This window comes from Acomys minous (genome assembly GCF_964271855.1).
Source record: "Acomys minous genome assembly, chromosome: 12".
Lineage (NCBI taxonomy): Eukaryota > Metazoa > Chordata > Mammalia > Rodentia > Muridae > Acomys > Acomys minous.
Window position 1 is genome coordinate 79,500,614 of NC_140493.1, and position 20,456 is coordinate 79,521,069.

Genomic DNA, 20,456 nt, shown 5'->3' on the forward strand with positions numbered 1-20,456 from the left:
AGGCCATGGGAAGCCAGCCAGTCAACACCACGCCATGGCCTTTACTGCTGTCCCTGCATCTAGGTTCCTGCCTTGGTCTCCCTTAATAATGGTCTGCCTATCAGCCTATCAGTCAAATAAACTCTTTCCTCCAAAGTTAGTTTTCGTTGGAGTTTTACCACAGAAATGAAAACTGGAAAGACTCTGAAAATGGCCAAGTGTGGTAGGAAAGGGACAAGGTAAACCACTGTGTCATAATACTTGGATACTGTGACTAGGTATCTTCACAGAGAGTAGAGCTACAGGACTGAAGATCGTTTCTGTTGGAGACTTTTTTACAGTTCTGGAAATAGCAGCAATAGTTATACAACACTGTAAAGTGTGAGTACATTTGATGTTACTCAGCTGTACACCTAAAATGCTTAAAATGGTAAAGCTTATATTATGTACATCTTATTACTACAACAAAATAAAGTTTAAATATAGATGGACCACTGGTTAAGAGCACTTGTTGCTCTTGGAGAGGGTCCTAATTTGGTTCCCTGAATCCACATGGAAATTCACAAACAGCTATTAACTCCAATCCTAGGAGATCCAAAGCCCTTTTCTGGCATTCTCAGGCAACAGGCATGCATGTGGTACACAGACATACATGGAGACAGAAACACCCATTTATATAAAATAGGTTTTTAAAGTAATAAGTAAGTTTTTAAAGTATATTTACTTTCTGTATATGAATATTTTGTTTGTATACATGTATGTGTACCATGTGTTCCTGCTGGCTCCTCTGAAACTGGGGTTATAGACGGCTGTGAGCTATTATGTGGATGCTGGGAATCGAACCCAGGTCCTTTAAAAGAGTAACAAGTACTCTTAACTACTGAGCTACTGAGTCACCTATCCAGCCCCAAGTAATAAATAAACTTTTAAAAGATTAGACTAATGCTGGTGGCACAAGCCTTTAATCCCAGCACTCCGGAGGCAGAGGCAGGCGGATCTCTGTGAGTTCGAGGCCAGCCTGATCTACAAAGAGAGTCCAGGACAGTCAAGGCTACACATAGAAGCTCTGTCTCAAAAAAAAAAACAAAAAACAAAAAAAAAAGAAAGAAAGAAAGAAAGAAAAGTAAACATAACCATCCTTTGATAATGGATAAACTAGTTGCAGATGGAGAAAATAAGAGTAGACAGGTATCTAAGACATAAAGCCTTAACAATATGCAACAAAAATTAATTCTAGGCACCACGTTTGTGCATTGCCATGGGGGTACAGGGAACCAAACCAGGACCCTCTCCAAGAGTAGCAAGTGCTTCTATTTTTATTGTATTTTTTGGTTTTTTGAGACAGGGTTTCTCTGTGTACCCTTGGCTGTCCTGGACTCACTTTGTAGACCAGGCTGGCCTGGAACTCACAGCGATCCACCTGCCTCTGCCTCCCGAATGCTGGGATTAAAGGCGTGTGCCACCACTGCTCAGCGCAGCAAGTGCTTTAACCAGTGGTCTATCTCTTCAACCCCAGTGTCAGTTGCATTCACATTTGAACTTTATTTTGTTGTAGTAATAAAATGTACATAAATATAAACTTTACCATTTTAGGTGTACAACTCAGAGAGATGCCTTGCAGTTAGCAACACTTGCTGCTTTTTTTGCAGAGGACCAGGATTCAGTTCCCAGTGCCCATTTGGCAGCTTACAACCATGTTTAACTCCGGTTCCAGGCTGTCTGGCGCCCTCTTCTGGACTCCTCAGGCACCATGCACAGTGCACACACACACACACAGGCAGGCAAAACACTTATGTTCATAAAAACTAAAACAAACAAACCATCCCCTAACCTATTCTCTGTAGATTCTGCAGGCTCAAGTCAGGCCCTCGCGTTTGCAGGGCAGTTACTTCACCAGCTGAGCTGGCTCCCCAGGCCATATCCTGTCCATCCACATGTTGTTCCCCACTCCACCCGTAGCCCCGGATCTTTAAGAATTTTTTTTTTTAAATGAAGGGGCTAGTCTACTTGGGGAGTTCCAGGCCTGTGAGAGACTTTATCTCAAAAACGAAAAATAAATAATAAATCATACACATGGCACTGGTGGGACAACACTCAAAGCTGTCCTCTGGCCTCCACACATACATGCATATATAAGATCACAGAAAGACACAGGTATGGGCTACACATTTAAGTTTATAGTACTTTAAATGTATACCAATAAAGCTTTGTACCTTGGAGCTACAATCATCAAAACGAACTTGGTACCCTACTTTCGATCCCAGAGTGCATTTCATTTCTTCAGCAACCCTCTGAGCAACTGAGATGGCAGCAACTTTGCGTGGCTGAGTCACCCCAATCATACCATGCTGTGAAAACCCTATAAAAAAAAGAAACAGAAACACAGTTTATTAGCAATTGTCTCTTCCTACTGAACTAAAATTAAAATTGTCCCTGGTCAATCAATAGAAATTATATGGATGTTTCCAAAAGGAAACCCTACAGACCAGCAACATATCGCAGTACATTTGCATGAAAAAAAAAAATCTTACTATTAATTGAAAAAAGAAACGCACCTTCATGGACCAGAAAGATAGCTCAGTAGGTAAACGTGCTTACCTGATGAACTGAGCTCCATCCCAGACCCTACACTAGCAGGAGAGAACTGACTTCCTAAAGTTATCCTCTGACCTCTACATGCAGTGTCACATACATGCCTCTATGCACATATATTGTTAGTATATAAAAGGAGATTAAGAAAAAAATCACATCTATAGCCATTCTAAATGTACAAATGTTAATTAAGTTTGAGATTTTTATGTTTGTTTATTGCGTTTTGTTGCTGCTGTTGTTTTCAAGACAGGGTTTCTTTGTGTAACAGTCCTGGCTACCCTAGAACTCTCTTTGTAGACCAAGCTAACCTTGAACTCAGATATCCACATGCCTCTGCCTCCTGAGTTGCTGGGATTAAAGGCCTACACTACCACACTGGGACTTAGTGGGGTTTTTGTTTTGTTTTGTTTTTTAATTCTTAAAAACACTTAAAGAATAAAGCAAGGATTCTATAAATTTGGTTTTTTGTTTTACTTTTTGACAAGATCTCATATTGGCCTCAAACTCTTGGGCTCTAGTGATCTCGGCTCTGCCTCCCAAGTAGCTGGTAATATGGCATAAATATTGTCCCTGGCTTGAGCCAGAACTCTAAAACTGAAATCCAAAACCTCCACACTTCCTAAACTTCTCTTTGCCACAAAAGTACAATTGGGGGCCAGAGAGATGGCTCAGCGGTTAAGAGCACTGACTGCTCTTCCAAAGGTCCTAAGTTCAATTCCCAGCAACCACATGGTAGCTCACAACCATCTACAATGTGATCTGATGCCCCCTTCTGGCCTGTGGGTATATATGCACTGTATTCATAATAATAAATAAATAAATCTTTAAAAAAGAAAAAAAAAGTACAATTGGATTTGAATATTCCACCTTTCCATAAATTTCTATAGACATTTTTTTTGGTTTGTTTGTTTGTTTATTTTCAAGACAGAGTTTCTCTGTGTAGCCTTGGCTGTCCTAGATTCACTTGGTAGACCAGGCTGGCCTCGAACTCACAGCAATCCACCTGCCTCTGCATCCCAAGTGCTGGATCACAGGCATGTGCTACTGCGCCCAGCTTTCTTTTCTTTTCTTTCTTTTTTCCCCTTTGGTTTTCAAAACAGGTTTCTATGTAGTCCTGGCTTGGCCTTGAACTCACAGAAATCCACCTGCCTCTGCCTTACACGTTGCTGGGATCAAAGATGTGGGCTACCACCTTCTAAAAGCACTTTTTTCTTTTTCTTTTCCTTTTTTTTTTTTTTTTTTTGAGACAGGGTTTCTCTATGTTATCTTGGCTGTCCTGCGCTCACTTTGTAGACCAGGCTGGCCTTGAACTCATAGCGATCCACCTGCCTCTGCCTCCAGAGTACTGGGATTAAAGGCATGCGCCACCATGCCCGGCCACTTTTTTCTTACTAGCATGTAAAATAATTGTATGCCTTAACAAATGATGTCAAATTAGAACTGATGCATCAGTTTAGGTTAGTATAAAGGCTAGGCATGATGAAGGCTAGCACAAACAGCATATGGAGAACATTCTCAAAAAAAATTTAAAATTTGCCAGGTGGTAGAAACACATGCCTTTACTCCTGGAACTCAGGAGTCAGAGGCAGGTGGATCTTTGCGTTCCAGGACAGCCAAAGCTACACAGAGAAACCATGTCTCAAAAACCAAAAAAGAACCAAAAAATTTTTCAAGATAAGTTTTTATTTATATCTCTGTATTGGCATGTGCACATTCAGGTCCCTGGGAATTGAGATTCCCCAGAGCCGGAGTTACACGTGGCTGTGAAGTGTTAATGTGGGTGCTGGCAACAAAAATCTGGTCCTCTGAAAAAGCAGTAAGAGATTTCATCTGCTGAGCCATCTCTCTAGGCCCCTGAAATTAACTTTTATTTTAATATGAATTATATCCAAAATAATTTTGTTCTTTTCCAGTCTTATGACAGAGAATGATGTCATACAAGACGGATGCTTTGTTGATAATTTCTTAGCTTGATTCTGGTAGAATCTGAGAATATTTACCTGACAAAGGTCTTGAGAAAGAATAAAATGTCAGCAACAGGGATCAACTATCCTTTCCCCTTCACAACTATTTCAATTCTTTTTTTTTAAATGATTTTTTTCAAGATTTATTTATTATTATGTATACAGTGCTCTTTCTACATGTACGCCTGCATGGGGCACCAGATCTTATTACAGATGGTTGTGAGCCACCATGTGACTGCTGGGAATTGAACTCAGGCACTTTGGGAGAACAGCCAGTGCTCTTTGCCTCTGAGCCATCTCTCCAGCCCCCTGTTTCAATTCTTGCTGGTTAGCAAGATAACCTATTCTAAAAAGAAAGTTTGCATCTACCTGCCATCCTTTTTTCCCCTTACTATATAACCTCAGCTGGCCTGGAACTTACTATGTAAGCCGTGTTAGCAGCAAAACTCAGAGACCTGCTGCCTCTGGGGTTAAAAGTGTGAACCACCGCCATGAGGTGGTGGCGCACACCTTTCATCTCAGAATTTGGGAAGCAGAGACAGGTGGAGCTCTGTGAGCTCAAAGTCAGGCTGGTCTGCAGAATGAGGTCCAGGACAGCACGGGCTACACAGATAAAAACCATGGCTCAAAAAACTAAAGCCAAAGTCGGGCATGGTGGTGCACGCCTTTAATCCCAGCACTCGGGAGGCAGAGGCAGGCGGATCGCTGTGAGTTCGAGGCCAGCCTGGTCTACAAAGCGAGTCCAGGACAGCCAAGGCTACACAGAGAAGCCCTGTCTCGAAAAACCAAAAACAAAAACAAACTAAAGCCAAAACCAAAACCAAAAAAAGAAAAGAAAGGGTATGCACCATCATGATCAGGCTTCTTCTTCTTCTATTATTATAATTGTGATTAATAATAAAAATATGCCACCTCAACAATTTCTAAGCCTAAATTAAAGTCATAAAGAAAACATAGGGAGGATGGAGAAATTGTAAAGTAAGGCAAAAATGGGCATTTACACACCATAGCAGTTTTTTGGACTTACTTTTTGTTTTGTTTTTGTTTATGTTTTTTGGTTTTTGTTTTGTTTTGTTTTTTGAGAAAAGGTTTCCCTTTATAGCCTTGGCTATCCTGGACTTGCTTTGTAGACCAGGCTGGCCTCGAACTCACAGCAATCTGCCTGCCTCTGCCTCCCGAGTGCTAGGATTAAAGGCATGCACCACCACGCCTGGCAGTTTTTTGGTTTTGTTTTTTTGGTTTTTCAAGATAGGGTCTCTCTGTGTAGCCTTGGCTGTCCTAGACTCGCTTTGTAGACCAGGCTGACCTCGAACTCAGTGATCCGCCTGCCTCTGCCTCCCAAGTGCTGGGATTAAAGGCGTGCTCCACCACGCCCAGCTAGTTTTTTGTTTAAAGCATGGGCCATCACCACTCTACCCAATGATGGTGGGCTTTCTTTTTTTTTTTCTTTTATATATATATGTGTGTGTGTGCGTGTGTGTGTGTGCGTGTGTGTTTTCTCTATCTGCACGCACACCTGCAGGCCAGAAGAGGGCATCAGATCCCAGTATAAATGGTTGTCAGCCACCATGTAGCGGCTGGGAACTGAACTCAGGACCTCTGGAAGAGCAATCAGTGCTGTTAACTCACTGCTGAGCCATCTCTCCAGCCCCCAATAGCAGTTTTATTAGACCTTAAAGTTTTGTTTTGTTTCTTTAATGCTTTCAGTTTTACCCAAGAATAAAATTACCTGCTTCATAAAGGTATTTAGGGAGTTGAGTTGTTTTACCACTTCCTGTATTTCCTGTAACAATGAGGAACGAATTGTCCCTCACGGCTTGAATGAGCTTTTTTCTTTGTTTCTGAATAGGAAAAGTTGGAGTCGTTCCTCCCTCCTGTGATGTACATCCTTTCTCTTCTGTAACAACACAAAAAACAAGTGTGCAATTAAAAGGCCTGTGAAGATCTCTCTGACCATGTCTCAGAACTGAAAGAAGAAAGCAAAGCAATCACAACTGGAAGAATCTATCTATGACTTTTCAGTTCAAGTCACCTACGTACAAATCACACGTGAAAGTTTATAAACTCAGGATAACTTTTTGGGAAAAAAAAAATCAAACAACTTCAACATTGCTGCTGTGTAACTCAATGTACTTGACAAAGGCCGTCCAGCACAAGGCAATGAATATGTACGCACAGCTAACCTGGAAGCACACAACTCAATTTTATTAAACAACAGACCAAAAAAAAAAAAAAAAAAAAAAAAAAAAAAAAAAAACCCTGAACACAGCGGAGCAACTCTCAGAAGATTAAGAAGTCACCTGTATTTGCTTCTGATTCACGGTTCAAGTTAGGTCCCTGTTCAGAGTGACTGATATCCCAGAAGGCCAAGTGGTGGGTAACCATGGAAACTGGCTCCTGGAAACGGGCTCCCTTCATACCGTACCCAAAGGCAGGCTGGCGGCCCGACGAAGGGGAGGGGGATGATCGGGTAGAGAACAAAGGCTTTATGAGGCTGTGGAACCGCAGAACGCATCTGGGCGTTCGAGTCCACTCTCTTGCCCCCCGGTGAGGTTTTCACCCAACTTGGGCTTGGGACCGCCCCCCTCTAAGCCAACGTGCTCACTGGACGCAAAGTTTGCCTCCGGGCTTAGAAGACCAAGAGAACGCCTAAGTCTCCTCCCTCCCTCCTCTGCCACCCACAGATGTACTTTTCGCCCCCCAAATAACTCCCGCCGTCTGCCCCGGCGTCCCGCGGACCGCACCTCTGTCAGCGATGCGAACAGCTGACGGCCGCTCTTCCTGGAGCTCTCTGGGCCGCTCGCCCTCCTCCTGCCGCCTTGGCGCCCTGCCCGCGACGGCGGGAAACCGGGACATAGACCCGGTCCGGAGAAGAAGCGAGCACGTCCACCGAGCTGAGAAGATGGGAGGGGGGGGGGGGCGAGAAGTGAGGGCGCGCCCTGATGACGTAGGGCTGTTTACTTCCGCGCGTGCGACTGGCGGCGAGGGGCTGGGGAGCGGCTCGATGACGTGGCGGCGGCTGTTTGGACGGGCGCGGACCCGCGCTCCTGAGGGGCCCCCCGAGGCCCCACCCCCTCGAGGCGTCCCGCCCACTGCCACGTGCCCCCGCCAGCCGCGAAGCCACACCTGCACACCTGCAGGCCGCCTCAGGTTTTTTCCTTCAGTGTGAAATAAGGCTGGACGACGACGCCTCCTTTAGGCTCCACAGCATACCCGCAGTCTTGTCTGTCCCCCCCCCCCCCCACACACACACACGCGTTGAAGTGACCCTTCGCCATGCTACAGTGTGACCTTGGGCAGCTCACTACCCTTTCTCCCTCACAAGACACATAGTTACTGCGTCGCCAGTCAGCTTCTAGTTCTGTAGTGTCCCGTGTCGTTTCACGTCCGTCATGGAACATGTTTTCCGTCGCCTCCAAGTAGTTGAGGGAGGAGGAGGACTTGAGGTACATAGTTCAGCGGCAGGGAACTCACTATCTACTATGTGGGAGGCCCTGGGCTTGCAGTACCCTGTACCACACATCAGCTTTGTCAAAGCTGAGTGTGAGGGCTTGCACTCCTGGTCCCGGCATTTGGGAGGCTGAGGCAGGAGAATTACTGTGAGTTCCAGGCCACCACTGGGTACAGAATGACCCTGACTCAGAGGGGGGAGAGGGAGAAAGAAGGAAGGGGGGGAGGGAGGGGAGAGGAAGAGAGAAGAAGGAAGGGAGAAGAGATAGTTTTGCACCCGCCCTTCAGTTATAATGCCTGCTGAGTCTCTTAGGCACAGTCAGTTGTTAACAAGATAGGAGGAAACCTGCTTCTTACACTTAAAAAACGAAACAGTCAAGAGCAGTATGTAGCCCAGGCTAACCTAGAACATACGCTCTCCCTGCCCCGGCTACCCAAGTGCTGTGGCTACAGGCATATGTCATCATGTCCATTTGATTCTTGTACTTTTCGTTAGTTCCTGGGGTTAAAATTAATCCAAATTTACAGGAAGGCAACACAAAACTACTGTTCACCTATCAACCTAAAGCCCTACTTGTCGACCAAACTGAAAAAGATGTAAGATGTTATTAGAATCCAAGACTTTGCTATAAAAAATACATGTGTCAACTCCTTTTCTTTTTGTTGTTTTGTTTTGTTTTTTGAGACAGGGTCTCTCTGTGTAGCCTTGACTATCCTGGACTTGCTTTACAGACCAGGCTGGCCTCGAACTCATAGCGATCCGCCTGCCTCTGGCTCCCAAGTGCGGGGATTAAAGGTGTGCGCCACCACCGCCTGGCCTGTCCACTCCTTTTCAATGGAATGATTGACAACTCCTAAAATGAAAGTTTATCCGATTTTGAATGATAGCAAATCAGATGTATCCTTCTAACGGCCAGAGTACCTACAGCAATAGCCTTGGTAATGATAGAACATTTTAGGTTGCTCCAAATATTATAACCATCTCAAAATTGGGGCACATTGGTACATGTCAGTAATCCCAGCACTCAGGGAGGCAGAGGCAGGTAGATCTCTGTGAGTTCGAAGCCAACCTGGCCTACAAACCGAGCCCAGGACAGCCAGAACTGCACAGAGAAACCTTGCCTCAAAAAAACAACAACAAAACAAAACAAAAGTTACTTTCCAAAAAAATAAATGGAATCATTCTGCATCAATACTGGTTACTTTACTAAGCAATTTGTAGTTAAATGTTTAAGAATATATATGTGTGTGTGTGCATGTGTGTATATATGTATATATACATATGTGTGTGTGTGTATATATATATATATATATATATATATATATATATATATATATATATATATGTATGGCAAGGCCTCACTATATAGCTCTGGATGGCCTGGAAGTCAATACATAGATCAGGTTCACCTGACTCAAAAAGAAAAGACTTGGTCAAGCAAATGACTTGGGGCATAGCTGAACATGCTTAGGAGCATTGAAGCATAGGCACTGAAGAAGTCACATCTTAAGAATTGGGCTGGAGAGATGGCTCAGAGGCGAAGAGCACTGACTGCTCTTCCAGAGGTCCTGAGTTCAATTCCCAGCAACTACATGGTGGCTCAGAACCATGTATAATGTGATGAGACACCCTCTTCTGGCCTGCAGGTGCACATGCAGGCAGAGCACTGTATACATAATAAATAAATAAGTCTTTAAAACAAAAAAAAAATTGGGGTTTGGTTTTTTTTTTTTTTGGTTGGTTGGTTGGGTTGGGTTTTTGGGTTTTGTTTTGTTTTGGGGGGGTTGTTTGGTTGGTTGGTTTTTGGTTTTTTGAGACAGGGGCTCTCTGTGTTAGGCTTGACTGTCCTAGACTCACTTTGTAGACCAGGCTGGCTCGAACTTGCAGCAATCCGCCTGCCTCTGCCTCCCGAGTGCTGGGAGGAAAGGTGTGCACCAACGTGCCGGGCCTCATCTTAAAAATTGTTAAGGTTGGTGTTATACACTTACACTTGTGGCAAATGTCGATCCTCAAATAGCAATCTGATGCTCTGTGTTTTCCTTTTCCTTTTGATTTTGTTGGCTAGGTGAGGGCCTTCCCTCCCAGCTCCCACCAAGGCAGAAGGAAGGCCCAAGGCTATTTCTAAGCAAAGGGCCAAACTAGAGCTCCCTGTTTACTTCTCTCTGACAGAAGCAGCAGGGACTTTGAAGAAGGCAGAGAGAAGGGAGGTGTAATGAAGCAAGCGTTGACAGAGAGAACAAGGAACTCACAAGTGTGCAGGAAGAGCAATTTTCAGGGTTATTAGAAAAGGTCTAATGGAAGGGATTCAAGAAAACAAGCCATCTTTGGATGTAGATCTCTTTTTACTTAAGAGTAATCAGGGGAGCGCCGGGCGTGGTGGCGCACGCCTTTAATCCCAGCACCCGGGAGGCAGAGGCGGGCGGATCACTGTGAGTTCGAGGCTAGCCTGGTCTACAAAGTGAGTCCAGGACAGCCAAGGCTACAAAGAGACCCTGTCTCGAAAAACCAAAATAAATAAATAAATAAATAAAAAGAGTAATCAGGGGTCAGCAAGGCAGCACACCGGTACGTGGTCATCGTGAGAGAGTGCGCAGTATCAAGGCGGCATTCTGAGGAACACAACAGAGCTAAGATGGCGGGGAAGCTCTGTGTAGCTATTGATGAATGAACTGAGCTTCGGAAGTTGAGAAGATTTCAGTAAATGCTAGAGAAAGCTTCAAGACAGAGCAAAGTAGAAAAGTACTACTAAATCAAAATACTATTAGTTATGGCTTGTGTGTGTGTGTGTGTGTGTGTGTGTGTGTGTGTGTGTGTGTGTGTGTTTCTGACACTTGGTTTCTCTGTGTAGCCTTCCCTGTCCTGGACTTGCTTTGTAGACCAGGCTGGCCTTGAACTCACTGTGATCCGCCTGCCTCTGCCTCTCGAGTGCTGGGATTACAAGTGTGCGCCACTGTGCCCGGTTTAGTTATGGATTTTTGAGAAAGATGAAAATTAATATTTTCTTTCTAGCTATGGTCTCTGTAAATCTTGCAGTTGCCTGAAGGTGGCAAGCTGGGTTTATCTGAGAAACTTCAGCATCAGCATTATTTCAAAGAAAAATTAAACTACTGGTTCTCTAAAACTAAACAATTTTCAATTATGGATTATGTATCAAAAAAGTGAAAAAATCAAAACACAGTGATCATTTTTTAAAACTTTGTTTTGAAACAAGTTCTTACTATGTAGCTCAGCCTGATCTGGAACACTCTCTGTTAACCAGGCTGGCCTTGAACTCACAGAGATCTGCCTGTCTCTGCCTCCTGAGTGCTGGGATTAAAGACGTGCACTACCGTGCCCAATGTTGCTTAAATTTTATACATATTGAGTATAGGTGCATTTCATGGTACAATTGTTCTTCATTTTAATATTTTAATTGTATTATCCTTCTTTACTTTTTTTTTTAATTGGTTTTTCGAGACAGGGTTTCTCCATACAGCCTTGGCTATCCTGGACTTACTTTGTAGACCAGGCTGGCCTCGAACTCACAGCGATCTGCCTGCCTCTGCTTCCCGAGTGCTAGGAATAAAGGTGTGTGCCACCAATCCCAGCAACAAGTATAAGTCTTACCATTAATGTCTACACTAAACATTATTAAAAGTCTCATATTGAGCCGGGCGTGGTGGCGCACGCCTTTAATCCCAGCACTCAGGAGGCAGAGGCGGGCAGATCGCTGTGAGTTCAAGGCCAGCCTGGTCTACAAAGTGAGTCCAGGACAGCCAAGGCTAACACAGAGAGACCCTGTCTCGAAAAACCAAAAAATAAAAAATAAAAAAATAAAATAAAATAAAATAAAAGTCTCATATTGAATAGTCAGGTTTATTAAGATATATTATTTACATCTTTATTTATTAAAGATATTACAGCCAGGCTGTCACGGCACACACCTTTAATCCCAGCACTCAGGAGGCAGAGACAGGCAGATCTTTGTGAGTTCAAGGCCAGCCTGGTCTACAAAGCAAGTTTAGGACAGCCAAGGCTACACAGAGAAACCCTGTCTCGAAAAAACAAAAAAAGAACTAAAAGAAATAAAATCTTTTTTTTTTAATTACAAAATAGTTTCATCACTTGATAGATACTTTAATTTATATTTAATTATGTGTATGTGTATACGCCTGTGTACAGATGTATGCACATGACTTGAGTGTACGTATCTGTGGAGGACCCACGAAGGACCACCAGGCCACAGGCCTGCCACTCTGTAGCAGAGATATATTTGACCCTGAGACTCTACTTGTTTTTGAGGAGTTTTCTCTCCTCCACATCATGAGGTCACAAATCCTTCTAAACAATGGATGTGATTTTGAACAAGAGCAGGGTCAAGAGGCGAGACACAATGGAAACACACTTCACACTCATCTCAGAGGAAATGTAGCCCTCATTACTTACTTGAACTAACAAGAACTGTTACCTTAAATTGACAAGTTCATTGGTTGTTTGTTTGTTTCTTTGTTTTTCTTCTCATTATGGAGCCAGGGGGAGCTTGAAAAAAAAGTAGCAATGTCTTTGCATATTGGAATTATAATGCGGATAAATTTCTGACTTACCATACATACACGTGTGTGGGGGCTGAAAGAATTGGTATTCGTTCAGGACTGCCAAATCTAAGTTCTCAGCACAAAGGAGGTTTGTTTCCCCCACAGGAACAGTGGGTAGGAAACAAGAGACAAAGACAGGAGAGAGAGGGCAAGGGAGAGTGGGAAGGGAACAAGCGAGGGGAGGAAGAGGCATTTGTCCCAAGAGGGAGTACAAGGCCTGCCTCTGCATAGGAAGGAGGCAGGTGTGCCCCATAGGCAAACGGCAGCTTATAAAGGGGAAGTGGGAAAACCGTGTTAGGATGAGGTGTTTAGTTTTAATTGGGCATGCTAATTAGGTGAGCCAAAGGGAGCCTTTCATTGCTGGACTTCAATACTTGAGTAGCTGGACCTTGGTAGTCAGCCTCAGGCGGGGAAAGTGGCCAAATAAGGGCATAGACCTTGGTGGCTGGCTTCAGGAACGTCATCTAGTGGTTTTTAGTGCGCCAGAGGGAATGGGGCAGAAGGCCAAGGCCTGCCAGAGCCATGTTTGCTGTTCTGGGCTAGCTCGAACCCATACACTGTGTGTGTGCTCTTACACACATTTGTGTGCATACAAGTACAGCCTAGGGTCGGCCTCTGGTGTCTTTCCTCAAGAATTATCCGCCTTTTGTTTTGAGACAAGGTTTCTCACCCAAGAACTCACCAGGTAGACTAGGCTGACAGGCCAATGAGCCATGCCTGTCTCTACCACTCCAAAGACACCATCACAAGTCAATATTTTCACCCGGGTTCAGAGGCACTCACGCCGGTTCTGCAAGCACTTTATGGAGTTAGCCTCCATCACATACATTTTACCAGCTTATTATTTCCCCTCATGCTGTTAATAGTCTTCCTAATTTGCATATATTACTTTCCCCCTTTGAAATTAGCTGTTGTCCCCATTGTATTGGCCAAGGAGACTCCAGGCACCTTATCTGCCGAGTATTCGGGAAATGGCTGATGGAAAGCGTATGCAAGAGTCAGTAAAATGAAGAAAAGATTTATTTCTTTATCATCACAAGAAAATGCCTACCCCGCCGCTCTGTGTTCCCTTCTGCTGTTTCACTTTCCCTTCCTCTGGTTTAAAAGCACTTACAATTAAAACCATACAAAGCCACGGGCACTGTGATCATTCCTGGCCACTGGGGCCACTCCCCTCAGGGAATGCAGAACATTTAATAAGCCTGTCCAGCATCTAATAACAAAGGAGAGACACGTGGCAGATCATGATAATGATTTTGTGTCTTTATAGAAAGATGAAAGAAAAGCCTGACCTTGCATAATAATAATAATAATCACGTTGTTATTCAGAGAACTTAGCTGGCACCTCATGAATTTTAATGTCCCGTGCATTTTCTCGCAACTTCTCCCCACAGTGCCCTGTGAGCCTTCGCAGGCCTGTCTTCCCTTATCTCTTACCTCCCTTGCAAAGAGGTAATTATTCTACCTAAGCCAGAAGACTTTGGGACTTTGCTTTCTTGTGGGGTTGGTCAGTACGCTGGTCAGGGTTGACGTTAAACACCCTGGAGCCATCACACTCCAGCTCCAGACTTGTCCTCTGCTGTAATGTGCTTTGCTTGATTTTTTTTTTAAACTTATTACAAAAATACCTGGAGCATCCTGTAATAACAAGTCTGCTCCCTTTTTACAGAAATCATAATCAGTGCCGTTCATGACGGTACAAGAATTTGCTAAGTCTACTCCACATCTCTCTCCTTCACTCTTCTCTAGTGGGCATAGTCCACGGCTGAAACTCAGTTCTGCATTTTGATAGACAGCATAATCTCAAAATTACAGAAAACTCAACTGGATTTTTCGCCTCTTAAGAACATATAACTGATTCTTATTTATCTTTGTGTTCAACAAAGTTTCTTAGTGAATTTCCAAAGAGTCCTCATAAGAATTTGCTTTATAGCTGGCCATGATGGTGTATGCCTTTCATCCCAGCACTCAGGGAGGCAGAGGCAGGGGGATCACTATGAGTTCCAGGCCAGCCTGATCTACAAAGCAAATCCAGGACAGCCAAGGCTAAATGGAGAAACCCTGTCTCAAAAAAAAAACCCAAACCAATCAACCAACAGACAATCAAAAAAGAATTTACTTTATATTAAGAGTTATCTTTTGAGCTGGGTGTGGCGGTATAGGCATTTAATCCCAGCATTTGGGAGGCAGAGGCAGAGGCAGGCAGATCTCTCTGGTCTACATAGTGAGTTCCAGGACAGCCAGGGCTACACAGTGAGACCCTGCCTTGAAAAAAAAATAATAATAAATAAAACAAAAAAGTTATATTTTGCAGAAAACAAATGAGTTGTCATAGGCTACAGGAGGACAGAGAGGATTGACTTTAAAGAAGAAGAGAGGATTCCACAACATGGAAATACTTTCTTGGTATGTCTATTGTGGTGGTAGATATAGTATATATTTGTCAAAGAATTACACATTTAAAACTGGCAATTTTTTGGTTTTGGGGGGATTTTGTTTGTTTGTTTGAATTTGCTTTTGTATTTTGAGACAAGGTTTCTCTGTGTAGCCTTGTCTGAAAACTGGTGAATTTCATACCTTAATTAATCCTACCGGAAGAGGATCCCATAATGACACTAAATGTTCCTAATAGTGAATAGCTGTCAACAAGTGCTGTCAACAACAGACTGGCATGTTTGTTGCATGAATGATAATACCAAGGAAAGTGCAGGGCTAGAAGAGGACTAGAAACAATTTTGCATTCCAGAAGGCAGTGCCTTCAACATTGGTTAAGTTGATTGATTTTCAGAAACACGGCCAGCCATTCAGAAGTAGTTCAGGCTTAATTCTGAGGTTTAAAAAATAGGAGAGAAAAAAAAAAGTCCTTTTCTTCTTGCCTTGCTCTGCTTTTTATTCTCACTTCAAAGCTGATCTAACAAAAAAGACCTGAGTTTGCATGGCTGGATGAATGCTTCTCCTTAGCTTCCCACGTGGATGCTTGTCTCACCGCACTGAGGTCTCCTCTCGGGCTTCCTTCGCAGAGAGGCCTTTCTTGACAGCCGCTGTGAACCTGAAACTGGGAACTGGAAAAACTTGTCTTTTGCTTGGTGGTGGTTCAGCCCAAACAGACACCTTTAATGCAAGAACTTTCTGTTTATTGGAAACAGATGATTATGGTGTGGTTTAGCCCTAGCGCACATTTTTTTTTCTTTTGGTTTTTCAAGACAGTGTTTCTCTGTGTAGCCTGGGCTGTCTTGGACTCGCTCTGCAGTCCAGGCTGGCCTCAAACGCACAGCGATCCACCTGCCTCTGCCTCCCGAGTGCTGGGATTAAAGGCATGCGCCACCACACCTGGCTCCTAGCACACATCTTTAATGCAAAGGCTTTCTGTACACAGGATTTAATAAAGTTAACCCTAGGTCAAGAGACAGAGCAAGACCAGCTCTACACAGATGTTTCTAATGCACTTTTTAAGGAGTTACACAGACATACTTATGCAAGTAAATTTCTACAGCTTGTAACTAGCCATTTATGCACTAATGAGATACAAAAGCCAAGACAAGTCACTTAATCCTTTTAATGCCCAGAATGATGGCTGTCAGGTGATCAGTTGTCCTCCTCTGGCCCTAGTGGGCACTTTCCCTATCCTCACACTTCACACACACACACACACAGACACACAGACACACAGACACACACACACACACACACACACACACAATCTGTTGGGGGTTTTGGTTTGGTTTGGTTTTGGGTTTTCTTTTTCTTTCTTTTTCTTTTTCTTTTTTTTTTTTTTTTTTTTTTTTTTTTTTTTTTAGTGTGGTTTTTTGGGGGGGTTGGCTTTTGGTTTTTTGGTTTTTTGGTTTGGTTTGGTTTGGTTTGGTTTGGTTTTTTGAGACAGGGTCTCTCTGTGTTAGCCTTTATACTCCCTTTGTAGACCAGGCTGGCCTCAAACTCACAGTGATCCACCTGCCTCTGCCTCCCAAGTGCTGGGATTAAAGGCTTGTGCCACCATGCCTGGCCATTACACAATCTGTTTTTAAAAAAGAAATAAAACACAAATTGTTGTTTGTAATTTCTTCCTATCCCCATGTTCTATTCATGGTGGGTGTTTTGGGTTTTGGTTTGGTTTGGTTTGGGTTTTGGTTTGGTTTGGTTTGGGTTTTGGTTTTTTGGCTGTTAAGAAGGCTCACCAGGTGAAGACACAGCAGCCTGTTACAATCTCCAGGACCCTCATGGTGGAAAGAAAGTTGTGTTCTCTGACCTCCACATATTCTCTCTCTCTCTCTCTCTCTCTCTCTCTCTCTCTCTCTCTCTCTCTCTCTCTCCCCCCCCCCCTCTGTCTCTCTCTTCCCCACCCCCATCCCCCGTGGGGGGGGGGGAGGGCCACATGTTTGATGTGGCTGAGAGGCAGTTACTCCTTAGAACTGGAGATACAGACAGCTGTGATCTGCCTGACAAAGGCGCGCTAGAACAGAACTGGGGGCTTCTACAAAAAGAGCCTCAGGTCGTCTGCAAAGGCAACAAGTGCTTTTGTTAGTTAGTTTGTTTGTTTTGTTTTTGTTTTTCGAGACAAGGTTTCTCTGCTTTGTAGACCAGGCTGGCCTCTGCCTCCCAAGTGCTGGGATTAAAGGTGTATACCACCATGCCCAGCTTACAAAATGTCACAGAGAAGAGAGAGAGAGAGAGAGAGAGAGAGAGAGAGAGAGAGAGAGAGAGAGAGAGAGCGCCTGTATGGAGGTCAGAGGACAACTTGGAGGAGTTGGCTTTCCCGGTCCACCTTGCCAAAAAAAGGTCTCTTCTTTTTCTGCCACTGTGCTCCACGCCAGCTGGTTCTTGAACATCTGGGCAATTTTCCTTTCTCTACTTCCTGTCTTGAACGAGAGTGCTGGGATTGAACTGCGCTCCCCGGGTTCACCCGCCTACTGGCTGAGCCATCCCCCAGGGCCTTCAGAGTGGCTGTGTAGGCGGGAGGGGGGGGGCTGGGATCACAAACACAGCCCACCCCACACCTACTTTCCTACTTCTCTTCTTCGCAGTGTCTCATTACTAGCCCAGACTGGCCTTGAATTCAAGATCCTTCTGCCTCAGCCTTCTGAGTGCCGGGGTGACAAGTGTGTACCACTAAATCCAGTCTCAAAGTGCTAGACTGCAACACCCCGTCTGGGAAATTCTCCCCCCCCACCCCATCTTTGTCTCCCCCTGTCCCGCCCCGCCCCCCCCCCCCATCTTTGTTCGCATCCAGTGTTCGGAAAGAGTTCCAGGTATGTGTTTCCAGGGGAAAGTAGTCTTACTTGCTGTGGGGGTAGGTTGTGTCTGTTCCTGGGCATAGTGAAGCAGTTTTCTATCACTGGGCACTTGAAAGAATCTCATCATAAGATGCTTAACTGACGCCTAACACATCCGGCTTTGCTACTGTGCTGTTCAAAGCCACTCACTTTTGATTCTTTACAGTGGTTTCGCTCTTGCCCAGAAGCTTTTGTGTCTGGCACAAGGTGTTTTGGATCGTCTTTCCTAAGTCCCACTGCTTTTCATTCTGGAAATTGACCGTGTGCACTCCTGCTGGTTTCTTTTTTTGTTTGTTTGTTTAAATTGTTCCTTTGTATTTTCCTTGATCTGCTGGTTTGCTTTCTTTTTCAGTAATAAAACATACTAATAATAAATAATCTATGTATTCTGTGTATGTCTACCTCCACCTACTAAGATAAACTAATATCTCTCTCTTTTTTTTTTTTTCAAGACAGGGTTTCTCTGTGTAGCCTTGGCTGTCCGAGATTCACTTTGTAGACCAGGCTGGCCTCGAACTCACAGCGATCCACCTGCCTCTGCCTCCTGAGTGCTGGGATTAAAGGCGTGCGCCACCATGCCCGGTGCACTAATCTCTTCTTAAAGGTGTATAGATATTTATTTTACAGCTGTTCAAGGAGTTTCTTGCTTTATTATAATTTCCTTACTTTGGTTATATTATGTCCCCCAAATTCCATGTGTTGGAAATTTAATCCCCAAATTGATTTGATAATGATATTTGAGAGATGGAACTGTTGGCAGGTTGCTGCACCATAAAGATTCTGCCCTCATCAATGAATTAGTTCATTAGTGAATTAATGGATTCATTGGTTATTATAGCTCTGTTTTCAATTTTTTAAAAGATTTATTTATTTAGTACTATGTATACAGTGTTTCTGCATGTACACCTGCAGAAAAGGGCACCAGATCTTATAATAGATGGTTGTGAGCCACCATGTAGTTGCTGGGAATTGAACTCAGGACCTCTGGAAAAACAGTCAGTGCTCTTAACCTCTGAGCCATCTCTCCAGCTCTCTGTTTTCGATTTTTTTTAATTACAGCTATTAATTTATGTGCATATGCCATGGCATCGTTGTAGAGGTCAGATCCACCTGTAGGAACCCATGAGGTTGAACTCAAGTGGCCCTGCTCGGCTCTGGGCCATCACCAGGCTCAGAAATAATTTTTTTATTGTAATTTTTTTCACTTTTTGAGATTATAATGCAATTATATCATTTCTCGTCTTCCATTTCCTCAGCTCCACTTTTCCAGTGATCCCTGAGCCTTAGATGCAAGAGTTGTTGCCGATGTATCTGTGGGGATTGGGCTCCAGAGCGCGGGATTCTGATTGGTTGTGTAATGATCCGTGTGTGTAACAAAGAGAAATGTCCTTGATGAGGGGTGAGACCTGTACTTAGCTGTGGGTATAAGGATGCTTATTTGGAGTGTAGTTAGGGATTCTGCTGGCTTAGTAAAGTAGTGGTTGTAGGTTCTTCTACAAGATGCCAGACCTCACTCGCAGCCCTAAGTAGTTGGCTATGTTTCCAGTACCCAACATGGTTGCCCTCTTGTTGAGTGGGTCTTAAGGCCACTTATAGAGCTATTGGTGACCGCCAAGGTGCCACACCATTACACCCTTACGGTTATTGTGCCATGCTGGTCACTGTTATAGCTCATAGACATCATAGCTTGGTTGTTTTGGACACTTGCATGGCACCTTCTGCTACCATGAAAGCTAGTCCAGCTTTGGCCCTCTATGTCCTGGTCTGGAGTGCCTTCCACCTCTGGGGGCAACCCACAGCAACAGCAGTAGCCTATAACATTTAAGGAATCTTTTGGACAACCCTAACCAACAACTCAAAAGAGGGCTTATCAAGGCAGGCTTCGGGGTTTTTCTTAGTCTATGGCTCTTAGGGGAAACATGGATATACAAACTTGCATATACTATAGGTATTGTTAGGTAGGTAGTTGATAGCATGATTCATTATGACTTTTCATACATCCTTACTGTGATTTTTCCCTTCTTTCTCCTTCTGTATTTCTCTCTCTCCATCCCCTTCAAATCACTTCTACCCTTTTATTCCCCTCTCCACTGCTCCATGGCTATTTATTTTGTTTTATGTGTATGGGTGTTTTGTTTGCCTGAGTGCTGCATTTGTGCAGTGCCTGTGGAAGCCAGAAGAGGATGTTGCATCTCCTGGGACTGACGCTGTGGACAGTTGTGGACTGCCATACGGGTGATGGGAATCAAACCAAGCATCTCTGAAAGAGCAGCCAGTGCTCTTAACTGCTGGGCTATCTCCCCAGATCCAGGAATAGCTCTGGTTGTAAGAGCTCTTCAAGTCCTGGGCTCTCTCTGGCTTCTTTGGTCCCTGCCTTTGCTATGATGTCCTTTGCATTGTTATAACAGAGCAAAGAGTCTTCACCAGGTGCCAAGCCAATGTTGGGCCTGCAAAACGTGGAGTACTCAGCCTCCAAAACTGTGAGCTAAATAAACTTCCATTTCTAAGCCAGGCGGTGGTGGCGCACGCCTTTAATCCCAGCACTCAGGAGGCAGAGGCAGGCGGATCGCTGTGAGTTCGAGGCCAGCCTGGTCTAGAAAGTGAGTCTAGGACAGTCAATGCTACATAG

At 44.1% G+C, this 20,456-nt stretch overlaps 1 protein-coding gene across 2 annotated transcripts in view; it reads right to left on the reverse strand.

Moving 5' to 3' along the window:
• DHX40 (DEAH-box helicase 40) overlaps positions 1–7,469 on the reverse strand; it is a 39,722-nt gene extending 32,253 nt beyond the window's left edge. The window contains exons 1-4 of one of the 2 annotated variants that reach the window (XM_084803274.1): positions 7,280–7,411; positions 6,836–6,971; positions 6,265–6,432; positions 2,193–2,338 (exon numbers count right to left, since the gene is read on the reverse strand). In XM_084803274.1, coding sequence (XP_084659400.1) covers positions 2,193–2,338; positions 6,265–6,432; positions 6,836–6,953 — 432 coding nt within the window. In that variant the 5' untranslated portion in view covers positions 6,954–6,971; positions 7,280–7,411. Of the gene's footprint in view, positions 1–2,192; positions 2,339–6,264; positions 6,433–6,835; positions 6,972–7,279 lie in introns of both variants that reach the window. The other variant, XM_084803275.1, reaches the window with a different exon arrangement.
• Between the last annotated feature and the right edge of the window lie 12,987 nt (positions 7,470–20,456).